The sequence below is a fragment of the Galeopterus variegatus genome, unplaced genomic scaffold (assembly GCF_000696425.1).
Source record: "Galeopterus variegatus unplaced genomic scaffold, G_variegatus-3.0.2 Scaffold3858, whole genome shotgun sequence".
NCBI classification, from domain to species: domain Eukaryota; kingdom Metazoa; phylum Chordata; class Mammalia; order Dermoptera; family Cynocephalidae; genus Galeopterus; species Galeopterus variegatus.
In genome coordinates, this window is record NW_007729969.1 from 188,624 (window position 1) to 213,787 (window position 25,164).

Genomic DNA, 25,164 nt, shown 5'->3' on the forward strand with positions numbered 1-25,164 from the left:
TTGACTGACACAGGTGTTCGATGAACGTATGTATTATTGTTTTCCTGAGGGGATGCCTTGATGATTCCATAGAGACAAGGGGATGAAGATGGAGTTTTGTTTGGCTTCAGCCCCAAGGGCCAAAAATCCTGAAGACCCCAGAACCCTCTGCCAGTTCAAGGTCTACCAGGGCTCACTGGAGAATGCTCAACACCATGACGAAACCACGGAAAGGGTCGACAGAATGCTGAACCCAAGCCAGGCTGTAGGAGCTGCAGTCCCAGGTCTGCTCCAGCCAGCGGCAGGGCTATAGCAGAACCTGGCTACCCACTCCCGCCCCCAGGTGCCCGAGAACAAAGTGGGAGCAGTCTTTTAAACCAGGCAGCAATTCTACAACAGAATTTGTCTTCCAGGACATACATGTGTGGGTCCTCTCTGCAATGTTAACCCCAGCCAGCTGTAAAGCACAACCAATCCTCCCAGCTGTACCTGCACTTCAAGTTGTCTGTCCCTTGCCTGCTCTCACGTGCCCCTCAGAGAGACATGGACGTGGCCCCCCAGCTTCCCCCTCTCTGAGGCTGCAGACCCCTGGGGATGAAAACCCATGTTTCTCACATCTCTGTAACCCCAACCCCACAAGCCCAGGCTTCCTCAAGTTAATGCCTGTCATAGTCGGCATCTCACCAACACTAGGCATTGTTCTTCTTTTCCAAAAACAAAATGATATGGACTCTGCTTTTTCAAACTACACTCATGCCTCTCCCTGATATTCTTCTCTAAATAATTAAAAAAAAAAAAAAAAATTCCTGCTCTAAGTCACCCAGGGCAGTGCTGCTTGTCCTCTTTGTGAAGGTTGTCAGGTTGCGGTAAGAGTCAGCATTCATTGTGGGATGTTTTTGCAGCTGGTCAGTAGGTGGACCCAAACCCTTGACCTTGGTGTTATCAGCACCACGCTCTGCTGAGTGAACTGGCCAGCCCTACTGAGTGTTTGCTGCATGCTCCACCCTCCCATGGACTATCCCATGGAACCGTCACAGCAGCCCTACGAGGTAGACATCACTATCAGGCCCATTTGACAGATGAGGAAAGCAGCACAGATACTGGGGGCAACACCCCTACGGCAACCAGCTCAAGCACTGCTCCAATCACTGGGAACGTAGGGCCAAGGCTGGAGACAGCCCATAGCAGGTGCCCACCCTCTCTGCTGCTAGGACCTTCTCTGGGAAGACCAGTGTCTACCTCACAGGGTCGCCACAGCATGAAATGAGATAACATGCATCAAGTGCTTACTTCAGTACCTGGCACCCAGTAACTGCCCAAACCACCCCACTCCCAGGGCACAGTGTGTACTTCCCATGTCACAGCCAATCCTCCTTCCTGCTGGCTCTCAGCCTCCCCGAGGGCTGACCCTTTCGGCTTTCTCAGAGGGATTAGCTAAAATCTTTCCATTCTAAAGCCTGCATTGTTTAGCCTTTACTAAGTTCTGGTCCCAACCCCTGGCCCTGGGCCCTCACAATTTAGTCACAAGACAGAGCCTCAAGTCAATCCGACAAGTATGTGCTGAGCTCCTCCTGCGTGCAAGGCACAGCCTTCCTCCTCTCGGCCCTGAGCTCATGCCCAGACAAGACTGCAGCTCCCACATCCCTGACACCAAGGGTGCCCAAAAGGCCTGTCCCCTCAACCCAGGCCTGCAAACTCAGGCGATGCTGGGGAGATCTGGTCCTCCAGCCTTAGAGAGAGCATCAGCACAAACACAGGACAAAAACATAAGAAGCTTGAGGCCTTTTTATTGACAATTCTCCATATACACAGAGATCCTTTTAGTTCCTCTCCAGTGTAAACAAAGCACAGGGTACTAAACTCTCATCTCTTAACAGGACAAAGGGGGTATACCAAGGCCTGCCTGATTCCCCAGAGACTGGCATTTTGGCTGGCCTGGAGCAGGCCGCTGGCTGCTGAGCCATAGCTAAACTGCTTGGCCTGGTGAGAAAGCTGGCCTAAGATGAGTCCCTTATCTCCCAAACCTGCCTCCTTTGGCATAGAAACGTCTCAGCCACCTACAAGTTCAGGGTCCCAGGCAGCCCACTACTGCAGGGCAGAGTCCTAGGTAGGAGACCCCCCCCCCATCCTCTTCACCCCAATTCCTTGTGCTACATGTTCCCAGAAACCAAGCAATAAATAAATAAATACTTCAAAAAGGCAGGGCAGCTCCAGGGGAGGGGTGCCTGAGCCAGCTCACGGCTTAAGGACAGATGCTAAGCCCCTAAAAATCCAGAAATTAGCATGAAATTGTTCGAAAGAGGATGAGGACCCCAAGTGGCCTTATCACAAAACTGAACCTGTTCTCTGCAGAACAGCCTAGAACCCAGCCCAGTGAGATCCTACACGTCCCAGGCCTGCAAGGGTCAAGGACTTCAGGACCTCTGCTCCAATTAGCTGGCCTCACACTCCATGAGCAAGGGACAGGAGAAGGGAGACGTAGCGCTGGACCACAGGAGGGCTGTCCTTGCCTATGGGCTGGGGAAGCAGAAGGAGTGATCTGAGTATCCCCGGTGGGGACACCAGGGTATTATGTGGGCCAAGATTCAGCAAGCCAAGGTCTCTGCAAGGAGGGGCAAAGGCCCTTCAAGCATTGGGGCCTCCCCATGCTTTGCTCTACTTAATACTGAAGGACTTGGCCAGCCCCTCCTATATATCTCCTCTGGGGGAACTTGGTAACTTCAACCCTGTTTCTAGAAGCATTCCTGGTCTTGTTAGCCCTGGTCACACCTTCTGATGGGGAAATGATCAGATCCTGGTGCCTGGAGGTCCATTCAAACAGCGGAGTTGGGGCATGGTACTCTCAAGCCCTTCTGCAGGAACTCTGAGGCTGAAAGCCAGTACCCCGCAGGGGAAGAACCTCTCTTCCCACCCTCAGGTCTTCTAGAATTCCCAGGCCCCGATCATCAGAGCCCAGAAGAGACCAGGTCTAACTTGCTGCTGCCCTCTAGTGGATACTCCCTGCCCAGCCCTGAGTGTGCTCACTCAGCCTAGGGCAGATGGGGCAAACCTACCAGGGGGCTTCTCTCCCCTCTGGGTTTGAGAGCAGCCACTGCTGGCCACCAGCAGGAGTGAGAAACAGCTCCAGAACCCAGCTAGAGACAGCAAGGGAAAGAATGGGAAGCCTACCTAGCATCCAGGCCACATGTGCCCAGCATAAGCCACAGGGGGCCAGGGATAAGGAGGGGGGCGGTCTACTGCTGGCCCCAGGGACTGGTGCCCAGTTGGACCCTGGCCTCTCTGCTCACTTGCTCAAGGTCTGGTTACATGAGGCACACACAAACACAGTCTCTCTCTGGGCTTCAGGAGCTGAAAAGGAAGAACAACTCGGTGAGACATTCCCTCGTGCCCTTTGACTCAGAGCCCCAATTATTAGAACCACCCTCCCAAAAGTCCCATACAGACCACCCACCACCCAGCCCACCCCTTCCCTGATCCTGCTCCCTAGTCTGTCCTTACAGACTCCTCCTTCCACAGGGACCAGGGACTATGGCGGTGACAATGCCAGTGGCAGGCCTCTCCCAGGTGTTACAGAAATCAGAAATTACTTTGGCACCAACAGAACACGTTTAAAAATGTTTTTAAATAAAATACCAGTGGCTGGCCAATTAGCTCAGCTGGTTAGAGCACAGACTTGTAGCACCAAGGTCAAGGGTTCGGTTCCCCATACAGGCCAGCTGCTCCCCAAAAATAAAATACCAGAGAAAAATTTCCCAAAATGTTTTAACAGTGGTTATCTCTGGATGGTAAAATTACACAGGATTATTTTTCTCTCCCTTCTTCTGTGCAGTGATTTCCAAATTTGTAGTTAATAAGCAAGTGTTACTTGCTTGATAAGAAGAGGGAAAAAAGCTTGATTTAGCATTACACCACAAAGAAGTACATGAAACACGGTCACATTTTTCAAGAACACACATATGTATTTATCCCACACGTGTGCTAATGACCAGGCAGGGTCCACACCCAACCATTCGCTGGGAGAGATTAGGAATGTTTTTCTTCCTTTTGCTTATCTATTTTTTTGTTTTGTTTTTGCTTACAATGAGTATGTAGGACTTTTATAAAAGGAAATTTTTTTTTATTTTGTTAAGTGTAACCAAGGTAATGAGAAAAAATAAAATTCAGGACAGTGGTTTCTTCTGGGGAAGGCAGGAGTGGTGCTGAGGAACCTGGGTGGTGTTGCTAGTGCTCTGCAGCAGAACTTTAGTGAATGGTCCCAGGTATCCATTCTGTTCTTATGCTTCCTAACTCACAGGTACACTATATCTATTCTTGTACATGTAGCAAATGTTTCCATTTTTTGTTCCTTAAAGGAGATGGAGGAGAAGTGATGGCAGGCCTCAGACTAGGATCCCGAGTTCCCTGACCTCTCACCAAAACCCTCACTCCCTTCCTGCAATGCAGCACCTCCTTAGAGGGGGTGGGAACCAGCCAAACCTCCTCTTCCCCCAGAGAGCCCTGACCCCTGCAGCCTACACCACTCACCTGTGGCCCCCATGGAGGACTTGGGCACCTTGAAGGAGCAACACCGAGAGCAGAAGCTGTTTCCACAGTTACTGCAGCTCCGCTGTGGACAAGAGCCAAGGTCAGTGGCAGATGGAGCCCCCAGCATCTCCCTCCTTTTCACTAGTTGATCCCCCACAAGGAAACTGGGACTGAGGAGGTTCCCAAGTGAGGCGAGAGTGAGATCAAGCAGAACAGCCCATGGGAAGGCCGTTGAAGGCGTGCACACAGGGCTGCAGGGGAGGACATGCTCACTTCCGCAAGCCACAGACACCAGGCCCAATGTGACCCAAGGAGTCAAACTTCATTGATGATTCCCTTCAACTCCCCACATCCCAATAGTCACAAGCACACTGTCCCCGGCAAACACACACCCAAAGAGACTTACCCTCTTCTTCAGCACTGAGAAGGTGGCAGAGCAGCCTGTACAGTTCCCTGAGAAACAGAGGCAGCAGCTCAGCCTCGACCCAGCCCAGGCCTCTCAGCTCTCACCTGCTCCTGGCTCTTTTAGACAAGGACACTCAGGACACCAGCTCAGCCCAGCCCAGACCCTGGCTGAGCACTGTGAGCAAGGTAGCAATGTCCAGATGCCGAGCCAGAAGGAGAAACTCCAACTAAGAAGGAAAGGCTGATGGCCACTGGGAATCGATATCACCAGGCCATACATAGCTATGGGTGCCTGCACCTACCCAGAGTTTAGTGGCTCCACCTGCAGGTTCAGCAGACCTTGCACACTATCCAGCAGAATCTACTCCCAGGAAATTCAGTGAAGGGGGTGAGGACCTGACCACAGGCATCCTCAGATGAAACATACCTGACATGACCCCTTTCAAAGTGTCCCCTACAAATACTCCACCCACAGGGTAAAGACAGAAATGCCCTAAAAACCCTGTCTCCTGCTTTCTCTTGTCAGAAGATTCCAAGAAAGAAGCTCAGAACCAGGCAACTTCCAAGAAGACATGAAGGGCAGAATGCTCAAGCACTGTGAGCGGCGGGTGGGATGGGAGAGTTGGAGCCAGGAGAGAGACTCTGCCTACACAACCATAGGTGATGAGAGGACAGCACTCCAGACAATGGGAGACAGGGACAATGGCAGCTTAGAAAATGGCTGAGAGGAGGCAGAGGTGTAAGGAGAGATGAAGGATAGGGAAGCAGGTTGTTTATGGGATGTGCAGCCCAAAGGCCAGAGCAACTATCAGCTTCAGGGAGCACTGCTCAGCTGCCCAGATCACCTGTCTGGCTGGGTACAGAGTACCGGGTCTCACCTTCACCAAAGGCCCCAAAGCTACACTGACAGCTACATGTGGTCCCTTCGTCTGTGTAGCCAGAACCACCAGCAGCTCTTGTAAAGGAGACTTCCTGGGTTCGAGGAAAGGAAGACCCTAGCTAGAGCCAGGAGAAACCTAAAGTCAAGGTGCTGATGGTAAATGCCTGCTGTCAGTCAGCTAGTGGCCCTAGGCAGAGGAGACAAGAGAGAAGAGCACAGCCAATGTCTGCTGGTGCTGCCAAACCACGATACTGGCTGCTCCAAGACTGTCCCCTATACTAAGAATTTAGGGAAGGCAGCCTGCCCCCGCCTCTTCTTAGCTGGGGGGAAGGAGGCAGACGTGGAACATGATGGCGGAAAGAAGCAACTCAAAGACTGATGCTCTGGCCTGTGCCCAGGGATTCCTTTCAACTGGATGGAATGCCAGGGCCAAGCACCCAAGGGCAGCCATGTGGTCTAGTGAAATAGCTGTGTACCCACACACAGGCCAAGGACAGGGAGGGCTCCAGGGCTGACACCAGCTCAGACAGGTGATGGAGGAAAGCACCCCTGCCGTCCAGCATCTCCTCCGCACTCCGGTGCCCTAACTCACCATGCAATGATGCCGCAGAGGCAGGGAGAGCAGGGGGTGCTTGAGAGCAGTGACCATGGAGCCTCCAAACAGAGAGGGACTCCACAGGATTTTCCCACTCACAGGCCACAGAGAAGCTCCAGAGTAGCCTGTCCTCATCCCTCCCATGCGCCCCTCTCATCCATTGGCAACCAAAATGGCACAGCCCTGGTACAGGTCCCCCCAAATTCATATGCTGAATCCTCATCTCCGAGCAATGGTATCAGAAGGTGGGGCCTGGTAAGAGATTAGTGATTAATGCCCTGGTAGGAGACCCCAGAGAATTGCCTTGTCCCTTCCACCACGTGAGGATGCAGAGAGAAGGTACCATCTATGAAGCAGAACCTGATCATGCTGGAGCCTTGATCTCGGACTTCAGCCTTCAGAATTATGAGAAATAAGCTTTTGTTGTTTAAAAGTTTAAAAGCCACCCAGTTTAGTGTATTTTGTTATAGCCTGAATGGAATAAGTTAGTCCCTACAGCAACTCACCTCACCCTGCCTGGCTTGAGGGACCCAGACCCAGGAGCAGACATTTCAGGAACAGAGCCACTACACCCGCCCTCACGGCAAAGAGCTGAGAACATCTCAGGAAAGGGAGAGAGCACAGTCTCGAAGGATGAGAAGTTAGAGGGACTTGGCAATACCTCAAGCATTTTCTGCCCTTGCCATCCTCGAAGGAACCTAAAAGGTCTTTGCCTATCCTAGCAGGGATTATCCAAACCAAAAACCAAATTAAAAAAACAAGGGATTTCAGAAACCAGGGCAAAAGAAGAATGGAAAGGGAGGATGATGAGGTAGAAAGAACACAGGAGCTGAACTGGATGACCTGGATTTAAGCTCTACCGTTCACTAGCTGAAGTCTTTGGGCAAATCACTCTTTCCACCTCAGGTTACTCATCTGTAAAATGGGAAATCTAAGTGCCTTTACCTAAAATGCATAAACAAACTCTTTGCTGGACCAAAAGCAGTAATTCTTTTGTAGTATTATCTGGGACCTTTGGAACCTGGCTGCTTCTAAGCCCATAAGAACTGCCTGCTCCTGTCACATCTACCATGAGGATTAAATGAGATAGCACATATGGAAATGCCCTGAGCACAGAGTGCTCTACAGAAGTCAGCAATCAGCATAAATAAAAGAAAGGGACCTTGTATGACTGGAGGACATCCACAGAACAGGAGGAAACGGCTTTCCACGACCTCCAATCCTGAGAAAACAACTGCCCTAGTTGAGGCAGGGGTAAGAAAGCCTGGGTCAAATTCCTCAAGATAACCCCCAGGGGCTTCTCACAGGGCACAGCCCATAGACCTCACCACATGCCAGAACACACAGTCCCACTGCCCCACCCTGCTCCCATCAGGTGACATGAGGCAGAATCAAGGCTCTTCCTCTGGACCATGGTGGCTCCAGTCACTAGCTACTCCAGGCTTCCATCACAATCTCATGTGGCTCAGCTCCCAGTACTCCTGGTCTCAGCCAGGTTTCCAAGCTGTGTTAACAGTGAAGTCCACCCTTCTCCAAAGCTGCCTTCCTTGGCCCACCTCAACCCCAGTAAAATAAGGACTGTCCAGTCTACAAACGTGGCTGGGGAAAAGTGACCTCAAGGTTCTGTCGTGTCCAGAGAAAGATACCATTTGCTTCCACTTGCTTCCAGCTGGATCAGAAAGACTGAGACAGGCTCCTAGGAACCTGCAGGATGGGCCAGGGCCTCCGATATTAACAGCACCCACTTATTAAGCACTGACTATGAACCAGTCAGGCAGTGTGCTAGCCCTTAATAAGAACTACTACCACATTTGAGACCTATAACCACCCTACAAGGTAAGAACTATTATCCCCTTTTAGAGAAGGGAAAACTGAGGCACAGGGGTGTGAAATAATTTCCTCAAGTATACCCAGCTGAGCTGGGACTGGAACCAGGCAGTTGGACTGCACTGTTCTTAGCCATTATGCTACACTGCTTTCCGAGAGTCTATCATGTATCAGGATTACAGCCTTCTGCAGTCCTGGAGTGGCATTTCCCAAATTGAGTTCCCTGCTTTCTCAAAAGCTACTGTTCAATAAGGACAGAAACCCACATTCACTCCCTCAAAAGTCCCAAGGGGCGTTTGCTAATTTCCCAGGGTCCCATGGACATATCCTTGTTCTTGTCACAAAACAGTACCCACAATTCTGGGACTCTACCCCCCAAACTCTGGTTTCTTCTTTTCAGATCACCTAAGTCTTTCACCTTTTACCAAGACTCTGCCCCTGTGGCCGGGGTGCCCACCCCCCGACACATGGTCCCATCAGTCCCTCCTGGCCACCCTTCCCCCCCATCCCTCTTCCAGGGCCTTACCGAAGTTGTTGGTAGGGTAGCGCTTCCGGAGCCGCTCTGTGAGCCGGGACACCTTGCTGCGCAGTACCTCATTCTTGCTCAGGAACCCGTTGTCCTGCAGGGCCAGCTCATCCTCTGCCGGGCACGGGGCACCCTCATCATCGTCCTGTGGGAACAGTTCCTTCCAGTCCTGCCCACCTCTTGGCAAGGCTCTAGGACCTGCGTGCAGAGGCACCCGACACAGCAGGCCCCATGAGGTGTGGCAACAGCTGGCCCAGCCACCCCACCGCAGCCCAGCCCCTGCCCACCTTACCAATGCTCCTACTTACCAGCACCACCAAGTGGGTCTCCTGCCTCCCGAGGTGCGGGGGAGAAAGACAGAAAACAGAGAGAGAGGCAGAGAGATAGCAAGAAAGAAGCATCTAGAAGCAGGAACCTCCAAGCAAAAAGAAGCACAGAAGAGCTACTCCGAGTTACAAGTACTTTCCAAAGGGTGATGTTAATAGATGCCCCCCATAAAAGGATCCCAGCATCAACCAAGCTTGGCTACTACTGTTTCTCACACTGAGTAAAATAAACTCAGTGGGTCATTATTTGAATAAAATAGAACAGAACAGAGCAGAAAAGATCCCTTACAATGTATTTGCAGGAAACTTTTGTTTCACTCAAGTTTTATGTATTTTATAGACACAAATGTGAACTGGGTCAAGACACAAAATGTGTTCATTACTGTGAATCATGAACAAAAATGCTTGAAAGCCCCTGCTATACATTCCTCTCCCCTCTTCCCCCACCAAGAGTCACAGTCTTCAATCATATATCAAAATCTTGCAGAAATCTTTTAGCAGTTGAAAACTCAAGTGCTGGCATGGACTGGGCTGATGTAAGAGTGAAGTGGGCTAGGTGTAAATCACAGGCCTGTGAAATTCACAAGACCCTCACTTCTTACATCTCAATTTCCCACTTTACAAAGAGACATAAAGAGAAATGAATTCCCACTCTAAGAAAAACGATAGTGCACATGTGACAATAAATGGCAACCACCACAGCCTCAGTAACCAGAGATGGCAGGGAGTGTCAGGGACTACACGTAACCACAGCATGTCACCTGTCTAAAGGGGACAGTTGCTCCTCAGCTATACTGACTGCTGCAGATTTAGGGATACCAGAGATACTGGAAATCTATGGTTCTAACTAAAATCTCCCCATGTCTAATTGGCCCCCCAAATAATTTTAAAACCTTGTATGCCAAATAAAACACTTCTGCAAACTACCAGTTTGAACCACTACCCTAAAATCAAGAAGACTGTTTAATGTTCCCTGCCCTAGCATTTGGCAATACAACCACCCCCTCCACCCTCCCCTCTCTGCTCCCCAAAGGGACACCTCGCAGAACTCAACGTGCAAAGAACAGAGACCCAGGGCAGTGGCCTCCGCCAAATCTGCCTTCCCTCGTTAAAGGCAATAAGCCCACTGTTTCCAGAAAAGGTGAGAAATCATCCAACTCCCCCAGCAGGACATTTTCCAGAGGCTTCCAGAGCCATACCTGCCCTAGGCACTCAGGACAGGTGACTGGACCAGGAATAGGACGGGGTTGAGTTCAGGGGCTCCCTTTCAACTAGTGAATGCCAGCTCAGAGCAAGTTTTGGCTTCTCATTTGAACATATGAGAATAATTAATAAAAAATATAAACACGGCTCCAGGACCATCCAACTTGTGGCCTGGTCAGTAGAGGGTTCTGGGGAAGGGCCACCCACCTCAATGGCATCTTTGAACTCCTCATCTGGTTCAGCCTCCTCAGCCTCCTCCACGCTGCCTGGCGTGAGGTCCTGAGAAAAGAGACTCTATGACAGAAGGACAAAGATGGCAGCCCTGCTCCCTGAAGCAGAGGGCCAAATCCCCTGAGCCAGCATCCAGACTTCCCAAAATACCTGTTACTGCCCTGAAGGAAAAGGCACAACTGCAAGAAAGAAAGAAGCCATGGGAAAGATAGCAACCTCTAACCCAGCAGAGACAGGAGATTGCACAAGATCACGACTGGACCTATGGTTGCCATATGGCACAGGGGTCAAGAGCACAGACTCTAGAACCACAGGGCCTGACTCTAGACCCAGCCCCACCACTTACTAGCCATGAGGTCTTGGCCAGCCACTCTGCACCTCAGCTTTTTCCTCTGCCAATGACAATAATCTCATTCTCAGAAATAACCTATACCCCATGGGGTTAATATCTGTAAAGTATCTGACAGCATCTGACACAGAGTAAGCACTCAGTAAAGCACACAATAGCTACTTTTATTACATTTACTTTTATTAAGCACTTCAGAGGCGATCATGCTTGGAAAGAAGCAGATACTACAAGAGAGGCCAGCTCAGGAGCTATGTGGTAAGAACAAGCTGGTAACAGGAGGGATCACAACCTGCCCACAGCAGGCTCGGCCCTGATGGCTGGGGGCACTCACCTCTGTGGGTGTGGGGGCAGGCGTACTGTCCAGCAGTGCACCCTTCTCCTCAGCATCCGATGGTGGCAGACTCTCGAAGGCACACTCTTCCTGCTTGGGGTTCATACGCCGCTGCAGAGATGCCCTATATTCAGATACCACTACCCAGGGTAAGGAGAATGGGGAGGCTGAAGTGAGACAGATGAGTGGCATTTTGGGGGTACCCATTTCCACAGCTGGCTGGCCTCTTCCTCTAGCACCCCACCCTCTGCTACAGGAAAGAGTCACCTTCCTAACTCTGGGCAAGTCACGTAAGCCTCATAAACTAAACAGAGATACTACCACCTACTGCCCCAGATTGCTAGAGAGATCACATGTAGTAAGGGGTCGATAAATTATGGCTTCTGTAATTAATTACGCTACCACAGGGAGGAAAATAAATATAGCGATCACCCAAACAAATGTGAAGCCCAGGCCTCTGTGACTCAGGGCCTCTCCAGACTGCCTTGGTGCTTTAGAAGCCAAACGACAGACGGGACTCTGGGATCACACAGAGATGATGTGGCAACAATTCTACATGGATGCAGCACGGGGGACGGCTGGCAGCTTTGGGAAACATCCTTCCCTTGTCTCCCAGAAGCTGTATCATGTAAGCAGTGATTCATCTCACCTGCCCTGGGAAGGGAGAGGGGACCCCTACAGTAGCAGCCTCCCCTGGTGAGATGTCAGCCTCCCCTAACATCTCAGAGATGCAGAGCCCATGAGAACACCCTCTGAGGGAGGACCCTAGCGTGGTGCTGCCCTCTTGTGTAAGACACAGCAAACATATGATTCATTGCAGAGACAGATGAACCCAGGAGCCGAATCTAGCCTCAGAGCCCACCAGGGCACCCAGCTCTCTCTCTGACAGGCTTTCTAGGGCTTACCTCGGAAAAACTCCACATTCCCCAGAAAGAGTGTGCTGTTTAAAAGGGCAAGGACCCAGCAGAGCGGCAGCAGATACAGCATGCACACAGTGCCCAGAAGAGCCCCATAGAACCTGGATGAGAGGGGAACCACAAGGTCAGAAATTCATAAGATCAGAGGGACACAGGCTTGGAGCACACCCACACAAGGGACCAGGTGAGAAACAGTATTAGTAAAGAAAAGTAAAAATTGACTAAACATATAACAGAATGGTTCCATAAATTATAATATATTCACCATCAATATTAGTTTGGTATTACAAATAATTCCAAAGGCTATGTAGCAACAAATAACACCACTTATGATATAATGATTAAGTTAAAAAAGAAAAAGAAAAATCTCACATACCCTATGAAGCTATGCATCTTAAAGGATATGCATATGACAAACTCTAGAAGGCAAACATGAGATCAGCTACTATATCAGGGTGGTAGATTACATGATTATTTTTCTATCATTAAAATAGTTTTCTCACACATAAAAGTGCCTAAACACGGGCCGGCCCGGTGGCGCACTGGATAGTGCGCCGCTTGGGAAGCGCGGCGGCGCTCCCGTCCGAGGGTTCGGATCCCTGATTCCTTTCCTTATGGCAAGACCCATCAATGGATTTCAAAGCAGTGGGTGAACATTTGATGAGGAACAAGATATTTACACAGTCTCAAAGTATCTCCCCTCAGATTACTAACAAAATGAAGGGCAAAATGATAACTTACAGTGGAGAAACCTTAACCAAGTGATCGAAGTTAGTACATTGCAGAGACAGATGAACCCAGGAGCCGAATCTAGCCTCAGAGCCCACCAGGGCACCCAGCTCTCTCTCTGACAGGCTTTCTAGGGCTTACCTCGGAAAAACTCCACATTCCCCAGAAAGAGTGTGCTGTTTAAAAGGGCAAGGACCCAGCAGAGCGGCAGCAGATACAGCATGCACACAGTGCCCAGAAGAGCCCCATAGAACCTGGATGAGAGGGGAACCACAAGGTCAGAAATTCATAAGATCAGAGGGACACAGGCTTGGAGCACACCCACACAAGGGACCAGGTGAGAAACAGTATTAGTAAAGAAAAGTAAAAATTGACTAAACATATAACAGAATGGTTCCATAAATTATAATATATTCACCATCAATATTAGTTTGGTATTACAAATAATTCCAAAGGCTATGTAGCAACAAATAACACCACTTATGATATAATGATTAAGTTAAAAAAGAAAAAGAAAAATCTCACATACCCTATGAAGCTATGCATCTTAAAGGATTTTCTCACACATAAAAGTGCCTAAACAAAAGCAGTGGATTACAGGCCACAAGCATATGTGCAGATCTACACACTGGAGCCTAGGAGGCACTCTTCCCCTGAGGCAGGAGAGGCAGGGGCCCTCTCGGGGCAGGGGCCCTCTCAGGGCAGCTGGCTTTGTTTGGGGCCCAAGCTGCAAACTCCTATAGGGGAGTGGTGTTGGGGGCAAGCAGCCACTCACTGTGAGGACACGGTGGGGTTCTCCCAATGCAGCACGCGGTAGACAGCTTCACAGGTACAGCACAGGCGGCTCAACAAGGCCTCCAGCTGGATCAGGCTGCAGACAAGGGTGCTTCTGTGAGTGGGCAGGCCAGGAGCTCTGGAGAAGCAGAGCTGGGCCCTGGCAGGCACAGTTTGTGAGGGATGGCCAATCTCTTCTAACACACTGAGAGGTCTAGAGGGCATGGGAGAAAAGGACCTAGCCATGCCACCCCAGATATATCACAGTCCCCTTTCTGGAGCCCCTTGCTGAGGTGGGAACAGAATAAAGCTTCCTGCTTTGGTCTCTTCCTAGCTGTTGGTGTCAGGAGGCTACTTAATTTTCCCAGGGCTGCAGCTTCCTCATCTATAAAATGAGGATCAGAGTACCCACTTCATGGGTACACAGCAGCTGTGAGGATAAATGGCAGATGCAGATTAATGTTTCTCTATCTGGGATGTAAAGTAGACTTACTGGGGGAATTTTGGTTTTTTGGGTTTTTTTTTTTAAAAACATGGATGCACTCTAAAAGCCATGAGTGTATCCTGCACTCAAATCTGGGTTTCTGAAGAGTTCCTTGGAGAAAAGGCTGATTCTAGGACTGGGGCAGGCAAAGTATAAGATGAATTTGAACTATAAAGTAAGGAAGCACTGACAAATGAAGGGGACATATTGAAAAAACACAGGAGCTCCTACTGGCCAAATCTATGAGAATTTGAGATCAAAATAAATAACGACAGTAATAGATTATAACCCACTGAATAAAATAAAAATCTATGAGTTCATACTGATAATAAATAAGAGATTTCTTATAATACGATGCCCCCTAATAAATGTAGATGGAATAATTAGAAAGTCACCTTTGCTACCATCATAGTAACTAACAACTTCATATTAACTAACAACTTCAGTGGCAGCTGGCATTTACTGATTCCTTTCCTTATGGCAAGACCCATCAATGGATTTCAAAGCAGTGGGTGAACATTTGATGAGGAACAAGATATTTACACAGTCTCAAAGTATCTCCCCTCAGATTACTAACAAAATGAAGGGCAAAATGATAACTTACAGTGGAGAAACCTTAACCAAGTGATCGAAGTTAGTACTTCCTGACACCATGTGCCTCCTGATAGGGATGCAGAGATGGCACACATACTTACCATATCCCTGCCAAAAAATGTATAACCTGCATCTAATCACAAGGAACCAAACAACCCAAAATTGAGGGAGACTCTACAAAATAATAAGCTTATACTATTCAAAAACGTCAGTCATGAGACTAAGTAAGGAACTGCTCCAGGTTAAAGGAGACTAAAGAGACACAAAAAATAAATGTAATGTATGATCCTGGATTAGATCCTGGATCAGGGAAGACTGACATAAAGAACTTTATTAATACAACTGGTAAAATTTGATTATGAACTATATATTAAATAATAGTATTAATGTTAATGTTTTCAACGTTAAATTTCCTGATTTTGAATACAGTACTATGGATATATAAGAGAATGTTCTTATTCTTAGGAAATACATGCTGAAGTGTTTGGGGTAAACAGGCATGTTTGCAAACTTACTTTCAAATGGTCGGGGAAAAGAATATAATGTGTATAGACAGAGAGAGAGAGAGATGAAGCCAAAGTGGCAAAATATTAATATTTATTCTATCTGGATAAGGGGTATATGAGAGTTCTTTGTGGTATTCTTGCACCTCTTCTGTAAGTTTAAAATTATTTCAAAGTAAAAAAGTTTTTTAAAAAACCAAATACCCAGACCCCAATCCAGGTAACTGACTCAGAATCTCCAGGGTGAGGCCCAGGCATCCGTTTGTTTATAATTTTTCTTACTCTGCTGTGTGTCAAAACCCTACATAGAGCGCGGTCCAGGAAAAGAATCAGTAAATGCCAGCTGCCACTGAAGTTGTTAGTTAATATTATTCAACAGTCTTAAGATGCTTCCTCAGAAGTACCAGCTCTGTCATGTTTAGGAAGTTTCTCCACAGTACAGTGGTGATGACTCACAGTTACTGAACACTTCCTGGGTACCAGACACTCCTTTAATCTTCAGAACCACCTTAGGAGTAAGCCCTATTATCATCCCATTTCACCAATGAGAAACCTAAGGCACAGGGAGGCTAAGCAACTTGCCCCATGTCACACAGCAAGTAGATGGAAGAGCTGGGATTTGAACCCAGGCAGCAGCTCATGCATGCATGTGCTTCATCAAGACCCTAAACTGTCTCATTAGAACAAAGACCACAAGCTGTAAAGTCAGCTAGATCTCGATTCTCACGCCAGCGTGATCTTTCTAGCTATGTGAGCCTTTTTCTTCATCTGTAAACGGAGGATAACAATAGTAGGTATCTTCCAGAACAGTTAAAAGATGAAATGAAATAACGCCTGTGGTTTGCCTGATACAATGTCCAGTGCACACAGCAAGCACTCGGTGCAGCGGCTGCGGTTACTGTTGTAACAGGCTTGCTCCCCACCTCCTGGCCTCCCTTCCATACTCACAAGCTCTTCACCTCAGCCACGGCCTCAGGGCGAGACAGGTGAACTCTCTGCAGGTCCTCCTGCCTCACGCTGTGATACTTCCTCCGCATCAACTCAGACTCTGGCAGCCGAGCCCGGCAAACCTCCTGAAGGTAGCCCAGCAGGGCGGGCACTGAAATCATCAGGGCACCTACCGAGTACCATGCACCTATGGGATCAAGAAAGCTGCAGGTAACACAGATAAGCAAGGACCAGGAGCCTGTCCCCAGACGGCCGTTCCCTGACCTCCTCCCTGATCAGCCTGTATGACACAGTATCTCACCCCTACCCTCCAGCCCCCTTAACCCGGCTTTATTTTTCCTCACAGACCTTATCACTACTTGACAGATTACAGGCATCTTCATTGTCTCCTCCACAAATGTAAGCTCCTGAGGGCTGTGACTTTGTCTGTTTGGTCACTGATGCAGCCCTAGTTGTGTTTTAATACATTTAAAAACACTGCTAGCACACAGTAGGCAGCTCATGCTCGAGTCTGGTTGCTAGGAGCTCCCAATGACTGACATTTGGACCTTTGGGCCACTAAGGCAGATTAGAAGCCTCTCCTTTGGCTGTCAGTACACCACAGACAACTGTGGATTGAGAAATGGTGAGGCTGAGATAAAACTCAAAGATAGAACTTTCATGTAACATGGCACCTCAACAGCGAGTGAACAGAGCAGTAGGACCATAGTAAACACTTGTTAAATATCTGTCATATGAACTGATTTACTTTGGAAATATATTCAGAAAAATCTAGCATCCTGGGAAGTTTTGATCAGACAAAGAAGAGTCCAACTAAGAAACAGAAGATGAGATCTTGTGTGAACTTGGTTTATTTTCAACCCACTGAATCCATATCTCCATAAGAAACAAAGGAGACCCTTGAGAAATATGAGTTCGATATGAGAAAGAATACTTGAATAAAGGACCAGCTCCTCGGAACATTCTGTCCCAGACCCTTCACTCATTTCCCCCAAGGTTTTCTGCTTCTTCTGCAGCCACCTGCCAGTTCCAACCAGGGAAAGGGCTGGATCACAGCATTCATTGTAATAAAAGGTCCACAGGAAACGTCACCATCTCTTCTGTCCACACTTCTATCTCAAGGCTTCATGCCACCCCTCATTGCTGTGACTGCCCAGCTGAACCAGAGGAAACCAACAGATATGGCAAAAATCCCTTATCAGTTCATCTTTCCTAGTACCTTTACCCCATGCCATGTCCCTAAATGATCCTTGAGTCAGTTTGGAAACCAAAATGGAAAAAGGTCAATGCATCAGCAATCAATCAAAAAGGAAACAATAATAGTAACAGCAGCTGTCACGTATTTTTTTCTTTTTTCTTTTTTTCTTTTCATTTGCCATTCTTTAGTAGCTGTCATGTATTGGCTGTTTATTCTGTGGCAGGCACTGTGCTCAATGCTATACATAGACTATTTTATTCATCACAAATACCCTATGAGAAAAGCACTATTATTATCCTCCCTTTAGAAAAGAGGAAAATCAGGCCTTAACAGACAGGTCAATAATTTGCCCAAGGTCACATGGCAGCTCAGCCTGGATTGTCTCTGGGGAACCTTTGTTCTGACACCAAGCAGGCACAGCAGAAAGCCAGTTCCAGGGCAAGAGGAGCCAGGGCCTTCTCAGTATTCCTCCCCCACATTCATTCACAAAAAAACTGCTGGCCCCCGGAAGTAGTTCTTACCCTCATTCAAAGTGAGGAACAAGATGTTGAGGCCCAGGCAGGTCAGCAAGGAACACATAGGCGTCTGCCACCTACAACACAGAGAGTCCTGATCACTACGGACAGCCATTCCTCCAACCAGGGAGGGGAGACAAGGTGGCACAGAGGGGACATCAAAACCAGGACAGGAGGAGGCCTAGAACACAGAGGATCAAGTAGAAATGACAAATGGGCCTCTCCCGGGGACAGGTGACCAGGAGAGGAGTTAAGAGGTCACACTTTAGCCTCTGCGGAGAGAAAACTTGATACCTGTAGAACTTTCTCCCAGAAGGAATAAGAATTTCTAAAATAGCTGCTAAGAAACCCAGATAATAATGTTTAACCTGTGTTTTGTAAGGCTGTATTCTCCTTAAGAGGTGAAGCTGACAAACATTCTTCTTTAATATTTTCCCTTTTTCTTTCTTACAATTTTATAAAAACGTATAATGATTGCACAAAATTCATCTAATATAGAAATCAAGAAAGAACAAAGTGTGGACTACTTTGACCTTATTTGCAACTTTATATTCTTATGTCTGTAATTTTGAGAGTTTGAGAGTTTATTTTGAACATGTATTAATTCAAAAGGAGAAAAAAAATCATATTTCCATATTCAAAAATAAAGACAAAACTAGGGAGCAACATTCAGTCAGCAAACACACCCTAAGTGAACTGAACGGACCAAAGCAAACACAAACGCAGCCCCATCACCACCACCAAATGGCAGTGCGGAAGCTCCCAAAGAGGAAAGAAAGACCAGAGCCTTGGGTTGCTGAAGACAAGCAAATGCTGCTGGCTTAGTCCCTGATAAGGGACATTTAGTAGGGAAAGAGGAGCGCAGATGTAGTAACGAAGTCACTGACACCCAAATTCTAAAGACAGTGTCAGTATATGTAAAGTGAGCCATCAGAGGACAGAGACAAATATCAGGAAAATTAACAGGTAAATTGCTAGCAAACAACGCATTCGGAACTTAAAGGCACAAGTGTACTTCAAAAAGTGTGTGGAAAAATAGAACGGAAAGATAATATGAATCTTTCCACGAAACTTTGAAGTACGCTTGTATTTTCTTACGCTCTAATTGGAGTATTTCAGAGTTACTAAGTGAGGTTAACTGATTTCTGTGGGATTTTTACTTTCTAATAAAAATTATGAATGAGGGAATGAAATGACCTCTATTTGCCTTTCTCCTGCAATTCAACACACTCTACTTGTACCACCCTAATTAGGCTTCAGAACCTTTGGTGGCAGCTACCAGGGTAAAAGCAAAATAAATGCCAGGTCTAAAGCCAATCCAGTTTCAGAAATAAAAACATCACACCGACACTGAAGTCACTTTCATTTTAAAGCCTCTCCCCTTCTAGCTAATGTCTTTACTGGCACTTTGGTCCTGGGAGACCCACCTAGTGGAGCAGTTGATCCCAGAAGAGAGTCTTTTAAAAATTTACTGCAGCTCTAGGTTTCAGACCTAATAGCCAAAGCCCAAGATTAGGTCCCTCTTCAAAGTCAAATCCTCTTTACTAAGAAAAGAACAATCAAAAGCACAAACTAATCTGACAGCCACTTTCACAGACCAGTGCTCCCTCTCCCAGTAGCACAAAGACCACAGGCTCTTGGGGACTTTTTAGGTCCAATGCTCCTCCTCCATCAAGCTTTAACCAATTCTACCACATCCTCAGACTTCTAATCCCATAAAATGTTAAATTCCTAACACGTTAGTGTGCCAAGAAACCCTATAGACCAGTGGAGGAACATAAGGCAGGGTATATTTAACTTTTGTGCTTTGCCACAAAAGGACACACACCTACACGCACACACAAGGGAAAACACCACAAAGCACAGCACCATGGTCCACCTCCCACCCTAAGGAAGACCAAAGTTTATATCAGCTAGTTGGTCATGCTGGGACTGTAAAATGAGAAAACAGCCCCCCTCATACCATCTCCCTACCCCTTGTGCCAAGAGCTCAGTATCTTACAGTAGAAAACATCGCTCTGGAACACTGGCTCATCTCTAGGGATACTGCCATAAATTAAAGGGGTGAACAAGAAAAATTTAGGGCCTTGGTCAGAGAGTTATTAATAAATTGCCCACTATTTCCAGACTGAGGCAAGGACAAATCTCAATAACACCCTTAGCGGTTAACCTAACTGCACTCCCCCACCTCCTACCAGTCTCCCTCAGGCATTTTAGAGGGTTGAAGGTCTTTATAAGAATCTGATGAAAACTAGAAGCTTTTCCCTAGAAATGCACATGTGTGCACACACATAATTTTACATGCAGTTTCAGGGGACTCACTAACCCCCAAAACCCACCCACAGGCTCCAAGTTAAGAACCTCTGTTCTTTAGGACAACCAGCTTTAACGTGACTCCTGATGTGATTCGATACTAGGGACACAACATTTACCTTTACCCAAAAAAATCTTTTTTAACTTGAATCTAATCCAACCTTTAAATCTAACATCCAGTTTGCACCACGAGGAAACAACCAGACAAATTTAGATAGGAAATTCTCCAGGACAGTCAGTTCAGTCTTTTCAGTGAGCCAGAATCATGAAAGAAGAGATTGTCTTAGATTTAAAAAGGCTTGGGCCGAGCATGTGGCACACTCGGGAGAGTGTGGCGCTGGGAGCGCAGGAGCACTCCCGCCGCGGGTTCGGATCCTATATAGGGATGACCGGTGCGCTCACAGCGCTCATTGGCTGAGCGCGGTGCGGCCGGTCTCAAAAAGGACAAAAAAAAAAAAAAAAAGGCTTAAGGGTCATCACAACCACATACAACACCCAGTCCTGGATTGGAACCTGATTTGGCCAAAATGACTGTATGTGACATTCTTGGGAAAACTGAAGAAACCTGAATATGAACTGAGTAAAGGATGATATCAAGGAATTATCGTTAATTTTCTTAGGTCTGATGTTACTCCAATTATGAAAGAAAATGTCCTTAATTATTTACAGACACAAACTGAAGTATTTAGGGAGTGGAATGCCATATATCTATAATTTAAAATACTTTTTTTTTTAAAAGATGACCGGTAAGGGGATCTCAACCCTTGGCTTGGTGTTGTCAGCACCATGCTCAGCCAGTGAGCAAACCGGCCATCCCTATATAGGATCCGAACCCGTGGCCTTGGTGTTATCAGCACCGCACTCTACCAAGTGAGCCACGGGCCGGCCTTAAAATACTTTTAATATAACAAATAAAATGAGCAGAAACGAGAAAAAAGAAAATTACAGAGAATGAAAAACAAAGTAGAATAGGAAAAAAATTTGAGATCCATAATCCCAAAGGATTAGTGAAAATGATACCTGCTTTTTCACAGGTACTTGTATTTCTTTAGCTTTTCTTTTTATACCTTAACTTTAATATGAGTTAATGCTAACATTGGGAGAGAAGGAAAAAAACTAAGCCTGTTCTCAGTTGTAGAAGGCCTGATGTTCAAGGCTAACAGTCCTAAAGAGCTTATTCAGTCACAAAAGAAGCCCCCTGTTGAAAGGTCAGATCACTGCCATTACCTGCCTATGCTGGGCTGGGCCCAAGACAAAGGGTGGGTCTGGATAAATCCAAAAGCTGAACCTACCAGAACTACTTCTCACTAGGACAGCCCGGCCACTGTCTAAATGGCAAGTGCTAGTACATAGCAGGTAAGCAGAAGGCCCAGCAGGCCAGAGCAACTCCACAAAGTCTGTACCTGAGCAAGTATCGAACACCGTCACCTGCATCCATCAGGGGTTCCAGGTAGATCTCCAGCCTCTTGTAGGAGAGAACCAAGTTGAAGAGGTCAAACGCTGGAGACTTGGTAGGGGCAGGTGGAGACTCTGGGGGAGCCTCAGGCATCACGCTGGGGCTCACCTCTGGCCCACCTCCCTCACGCTCTGATGTCTGCATCCTGTAACCATAATAATTCCAGACATTTGCATTGTACCTGTGACATACGCGGGGCTACATGTGGAATGCCCATTTCACAGAGGAGTAAACTGAAGTTCAGCAAGGTGAATTACTCAGATATCAAATCTTGTTCTTCGGACTCCCTATCCAGTGCTCCTCTCCTCAGAGCCATCCAGACTATAAACCATAAAGACCAAGCACACATGGTTGCTGGGGGCAGACAGCCCTCAGACAGGTCTCAAGAGAAATGATGTCCTGGAATATTTTTCTCCCACTCTTTACCTTGTTAATTCCTACTCATCTTTCAAGTAACAGTTTAAACATCACTCCCTTGCTCTGAGAAGTCTTTGCTAGCGTCAGCATTCTGGACAAGGAGACCCCCCCCAACGCTCCCAAAGAATCATGTACTCACCCTAACAGAGCACTTATCACACCAAACTAAAATTCCCTGTTTTCTTCCCTGTCTCCCCCTCTTAACTGAGTTGTCCTCCATTCACCAGTTTCTGTACACAGTGAGTGCTTAATAAATGCTTGAATGAGTGAACGAACTCCCACCCTCCAGGACTCCCGTGCTCTCTCCTGCCCTGCCCCATCTTCTAATCCTTCCCTCTCCCTTCCGTTCCTGACAACTTCCTGGGACATCACTGCTCCTGGGGCAGTCGTCACTCTCCGTAATACCCCATCCCATCACCCCTCTCTGATGAGAACCACAGGAATGCCCACGCTCTTTCCTAATTTAAAAGTCTTACCCAGAACGCTAAGCAGCAAACGAGGGGGCGACATACAAACAGCAACATAAACCAGTCCCTGGCAATGAGCTGAGACGGGACAAACGGGGGGGAGGGTGACAAAGGCGAAAGGACCCAAGGTGCGCGCAAGGTAGGAGCTCAGGAAGGTGTGAAGCAGGTCAGCGCCGGCAGGGGCCTTGACCGCGGGGCCTGCAAGGGAGGCCACGCCCAAGGTCGCTGGGCCAGCAGGAGGCGGCCCCCGCGGCGTCCAGGCGTCCAACTCCGCACAGACGGCGGAAACACAGGGGCGGGGGAAGGGGCTGGTGGCACCTCGCCTACCCGGTCGCTGGCTTGGTGGGGGAAGGGGCAGGGACGGCCAGGTGGCACCGGTAGGGCCACTAGGCCCCGGAGCGTTTCCTGAGGCCCGCCCCACCCCGACGTCGCGCCTCCTCCCAAGGCCGTTCTAAAGTTGCAGGTTTGAGCACCCCACCTCCTCCTCCTCTGCGGCCGCTTCCGGGACGCGAATCGCGCGGCGGCGGCGTGCCCATGACGTCATCGCGCCCGCCCCGCCTCCGGCCCCGCTCCGGCCTTAGCTCCGCCCACTCCAGCACAGGTGAGCGCCTTCGTCAGCACAGCGCCTGCGCGCCTTTCCCTCCTCAGCGGGGCAGAGTTCCTTGTCCTCCCGACAGCGATTCGCAAAATCCTGCGGAGCCCTAGGAGCACGGCCCCGGGGACCCTGCCCTTCGCTGCCCCGCCTCGCCCTGAAAGATTCCGGCAAGGAACAGCTGGAGAGAAGCTAAACTGAAGAATTTACGTCTTCATCCTCTTCTCCCCCAACTTTGGCACTTACGTGGCTGTCACCCCTGGGAACAGAGAGCCCAGGAAAGGCAGAAGCAACAACTTGTATGCCCCATGCCTAGCAGAGAATGCCGTTCAGTGTTTCCTGAGTAGCTACTGTGCACAAGGTCCTGTGCAGGACTTTCCCAGCTCAATCTACTTTACACCGCGTGACCAGTTAATCTCCTTTAAAGCACCCATCCGATGGCTTTGTATTAACGACGAAGGTTAGCACTTATGTACTGAGGCTCCGGGCACTGGACCTTCGTCTCTATAGGCATCATCTTATCTAGTCCTCTTCCAACAACCCTATTAGGGTTATCGCCATTTTACAGATGAGGAATCTGAGACGTGTAAAGGAACGTCTTTAATGACACAGCTAAAAAGCCACCGGGAGCTGCAATTTGAACCTCATGTGTCATCTGACTCTATCCCCCGCAACCATACCCACCTTAGTCCGTATTTACTGGCTTCGTCCCCTGCTACTCTCCAGGAACCTCTTAACATTGGCCAACTTAACCCCTCCATTGTTACCGTCAAATGCCCCTTATATTCCTGTCTCCTTTCATTGTGCTGTGAGCACGGAGGAATGCCCTTCCCCCACCCTTGCTTCTGCCCAAATCCAACCCACTCGTCTAAGTGGCAGTCACATGTCTGTACACCTTCCCTGATTGCCCCAGCTGGAAATAATCACTTTCCTCTCCAAACAGCCAGAGAACTTCGTCTGCATCTCATCCTCCAACGATCTTCTTTCAGAAAAAAAGGCGCCCAGCCTGGAATTTCAGCTGTGCTTCTGTCCAATGGGCTCTGAAATCCTCACTCTCGCTGACTCTTACTCCTAGCGACAAAATCCATGGAAAATTTCTCCTTTGACCTTACTTTACCCCCCCCCCCTTCCTTTCTCTAGCTGGAAACTTTGCTATACTCTACCTCTGCTTCCTCACCCAACTCACTCCTCACTGCACTGTGGTCCGGCTTCCCTCCATACCACTTGCCTGCTCACCTGTGATGTCCTGGCTACTGAATCCAATGGACATTCTCCTCCCCCCCCCCAAAGGTAGCTTCTGCAGCACTAGACACTTTACTACTCTTTCTTCTTGGCACTATTATTCACCTAAGCTTTCATGACACCACTCTCTTCTACTCTTCTTTCTAACTGCAAAGTCTCCTTAGACTTTTCTTCCTGCCCATCAACTGCTGGGGTTCCTGTCTACCACCCTGGGATCGCACTCACTCTCATGGCTTCAGTCAGCTAATGTTTCCCATATCTATGTCTCTAGTGCCTGGAGCAGTATCTGGCACATAATGGGCATTCTGTAAAACAGGGTCGTAAGATGTTACCATTAGGGGACAGTATATGGGATCTCTGTATTATTTTTATAACAAATGCATATACATTTATAATTATCTCAAAATAAAAGTAAATGCTTATATAGCTTATATTATAGCTCCCTGCTTTAGTTGACTTTTTTCAGTTACCTGTCATGTGCCAGTCCCAACATGAGTAAGGTAGGAGGGTTCTCCTCAGATGAGTTGCTTGGTTGGTTTTTCCAACTATAAAATGGGGATAATCATAGTAGCAACTTCACAGGGCTGTGGTAAGAATTAAATGAGCTAAAGGATATGAAATTCCTGGCATGTTATGTCAAAAATTACCAGTCGTTATTATTTTTATTTTTACTCAAAGCCCTGCCACCACCATCCTCAGCCCAGAAATCAGACAAGAATCCACGAAAGGTCAGAATGTAGACAGACCCAAATCCCACACATACCACTAAGCTGTATTCAGAACTCTCCCCCCACCCCCACTCCCTACCTCCCCCCTCACACACACACCCCCAACCCCCA

The 25,164-nt window shown here is 48.0% G+C and overlaps 1 protein-coding gene across 2 annotated transcripts; it reads right to left on the reverse strand.

Moving 5' to 3' along the window:
* Window positions 1-1,746: 1,746 nt before the first annotated feature.
* On the reverse strand, window positions 1,747-21,967 carry LOC103601750 (protrudin). Of its 2 annotated transcripts, XM_008586176.1 has the most exons (12): window positions 21,555-21,967; window positions 17,845-17,915; window positions 16,126-16,312; window positions 13,598-13,693; window positions 12,964-13,076; window positions 11,177-11,316; window positions 10,473-10,559; window positions 9,045-9,065; window positions 8,737-8,881; window positions 4,910-4,956; window positions 4,504-4,585; window positions 1,747-3,327 (listed from the first exon to the last, which is right to left on the reverse strand). In XM_008586176.1, the coding sequence occupies exons 1-12, from the start codon at window positions 21,749-21,751 to the stop codon at window positions 3,263-3,265; spliced, it is 1,251 nt and encodes a 416-aa protein (XP_008584398.1). In that variant the 5' UTR covers window positions 21,752-21,967; the 3' UTR covers window positions 1,747-3,262. The 2 variants fall into 2 exon arrangements, with proteins under 2 accessions (XP_008584398.1, XP_008584399.1); XM_008586177.1 differs by lacking the exon at window positions 9,045-9,065 and having other exon boundaries at window positions 10,473-10,544.
* Between the last annotated feature and the right edge of the window lie 3,197 nt (window positions 21,968-25,164).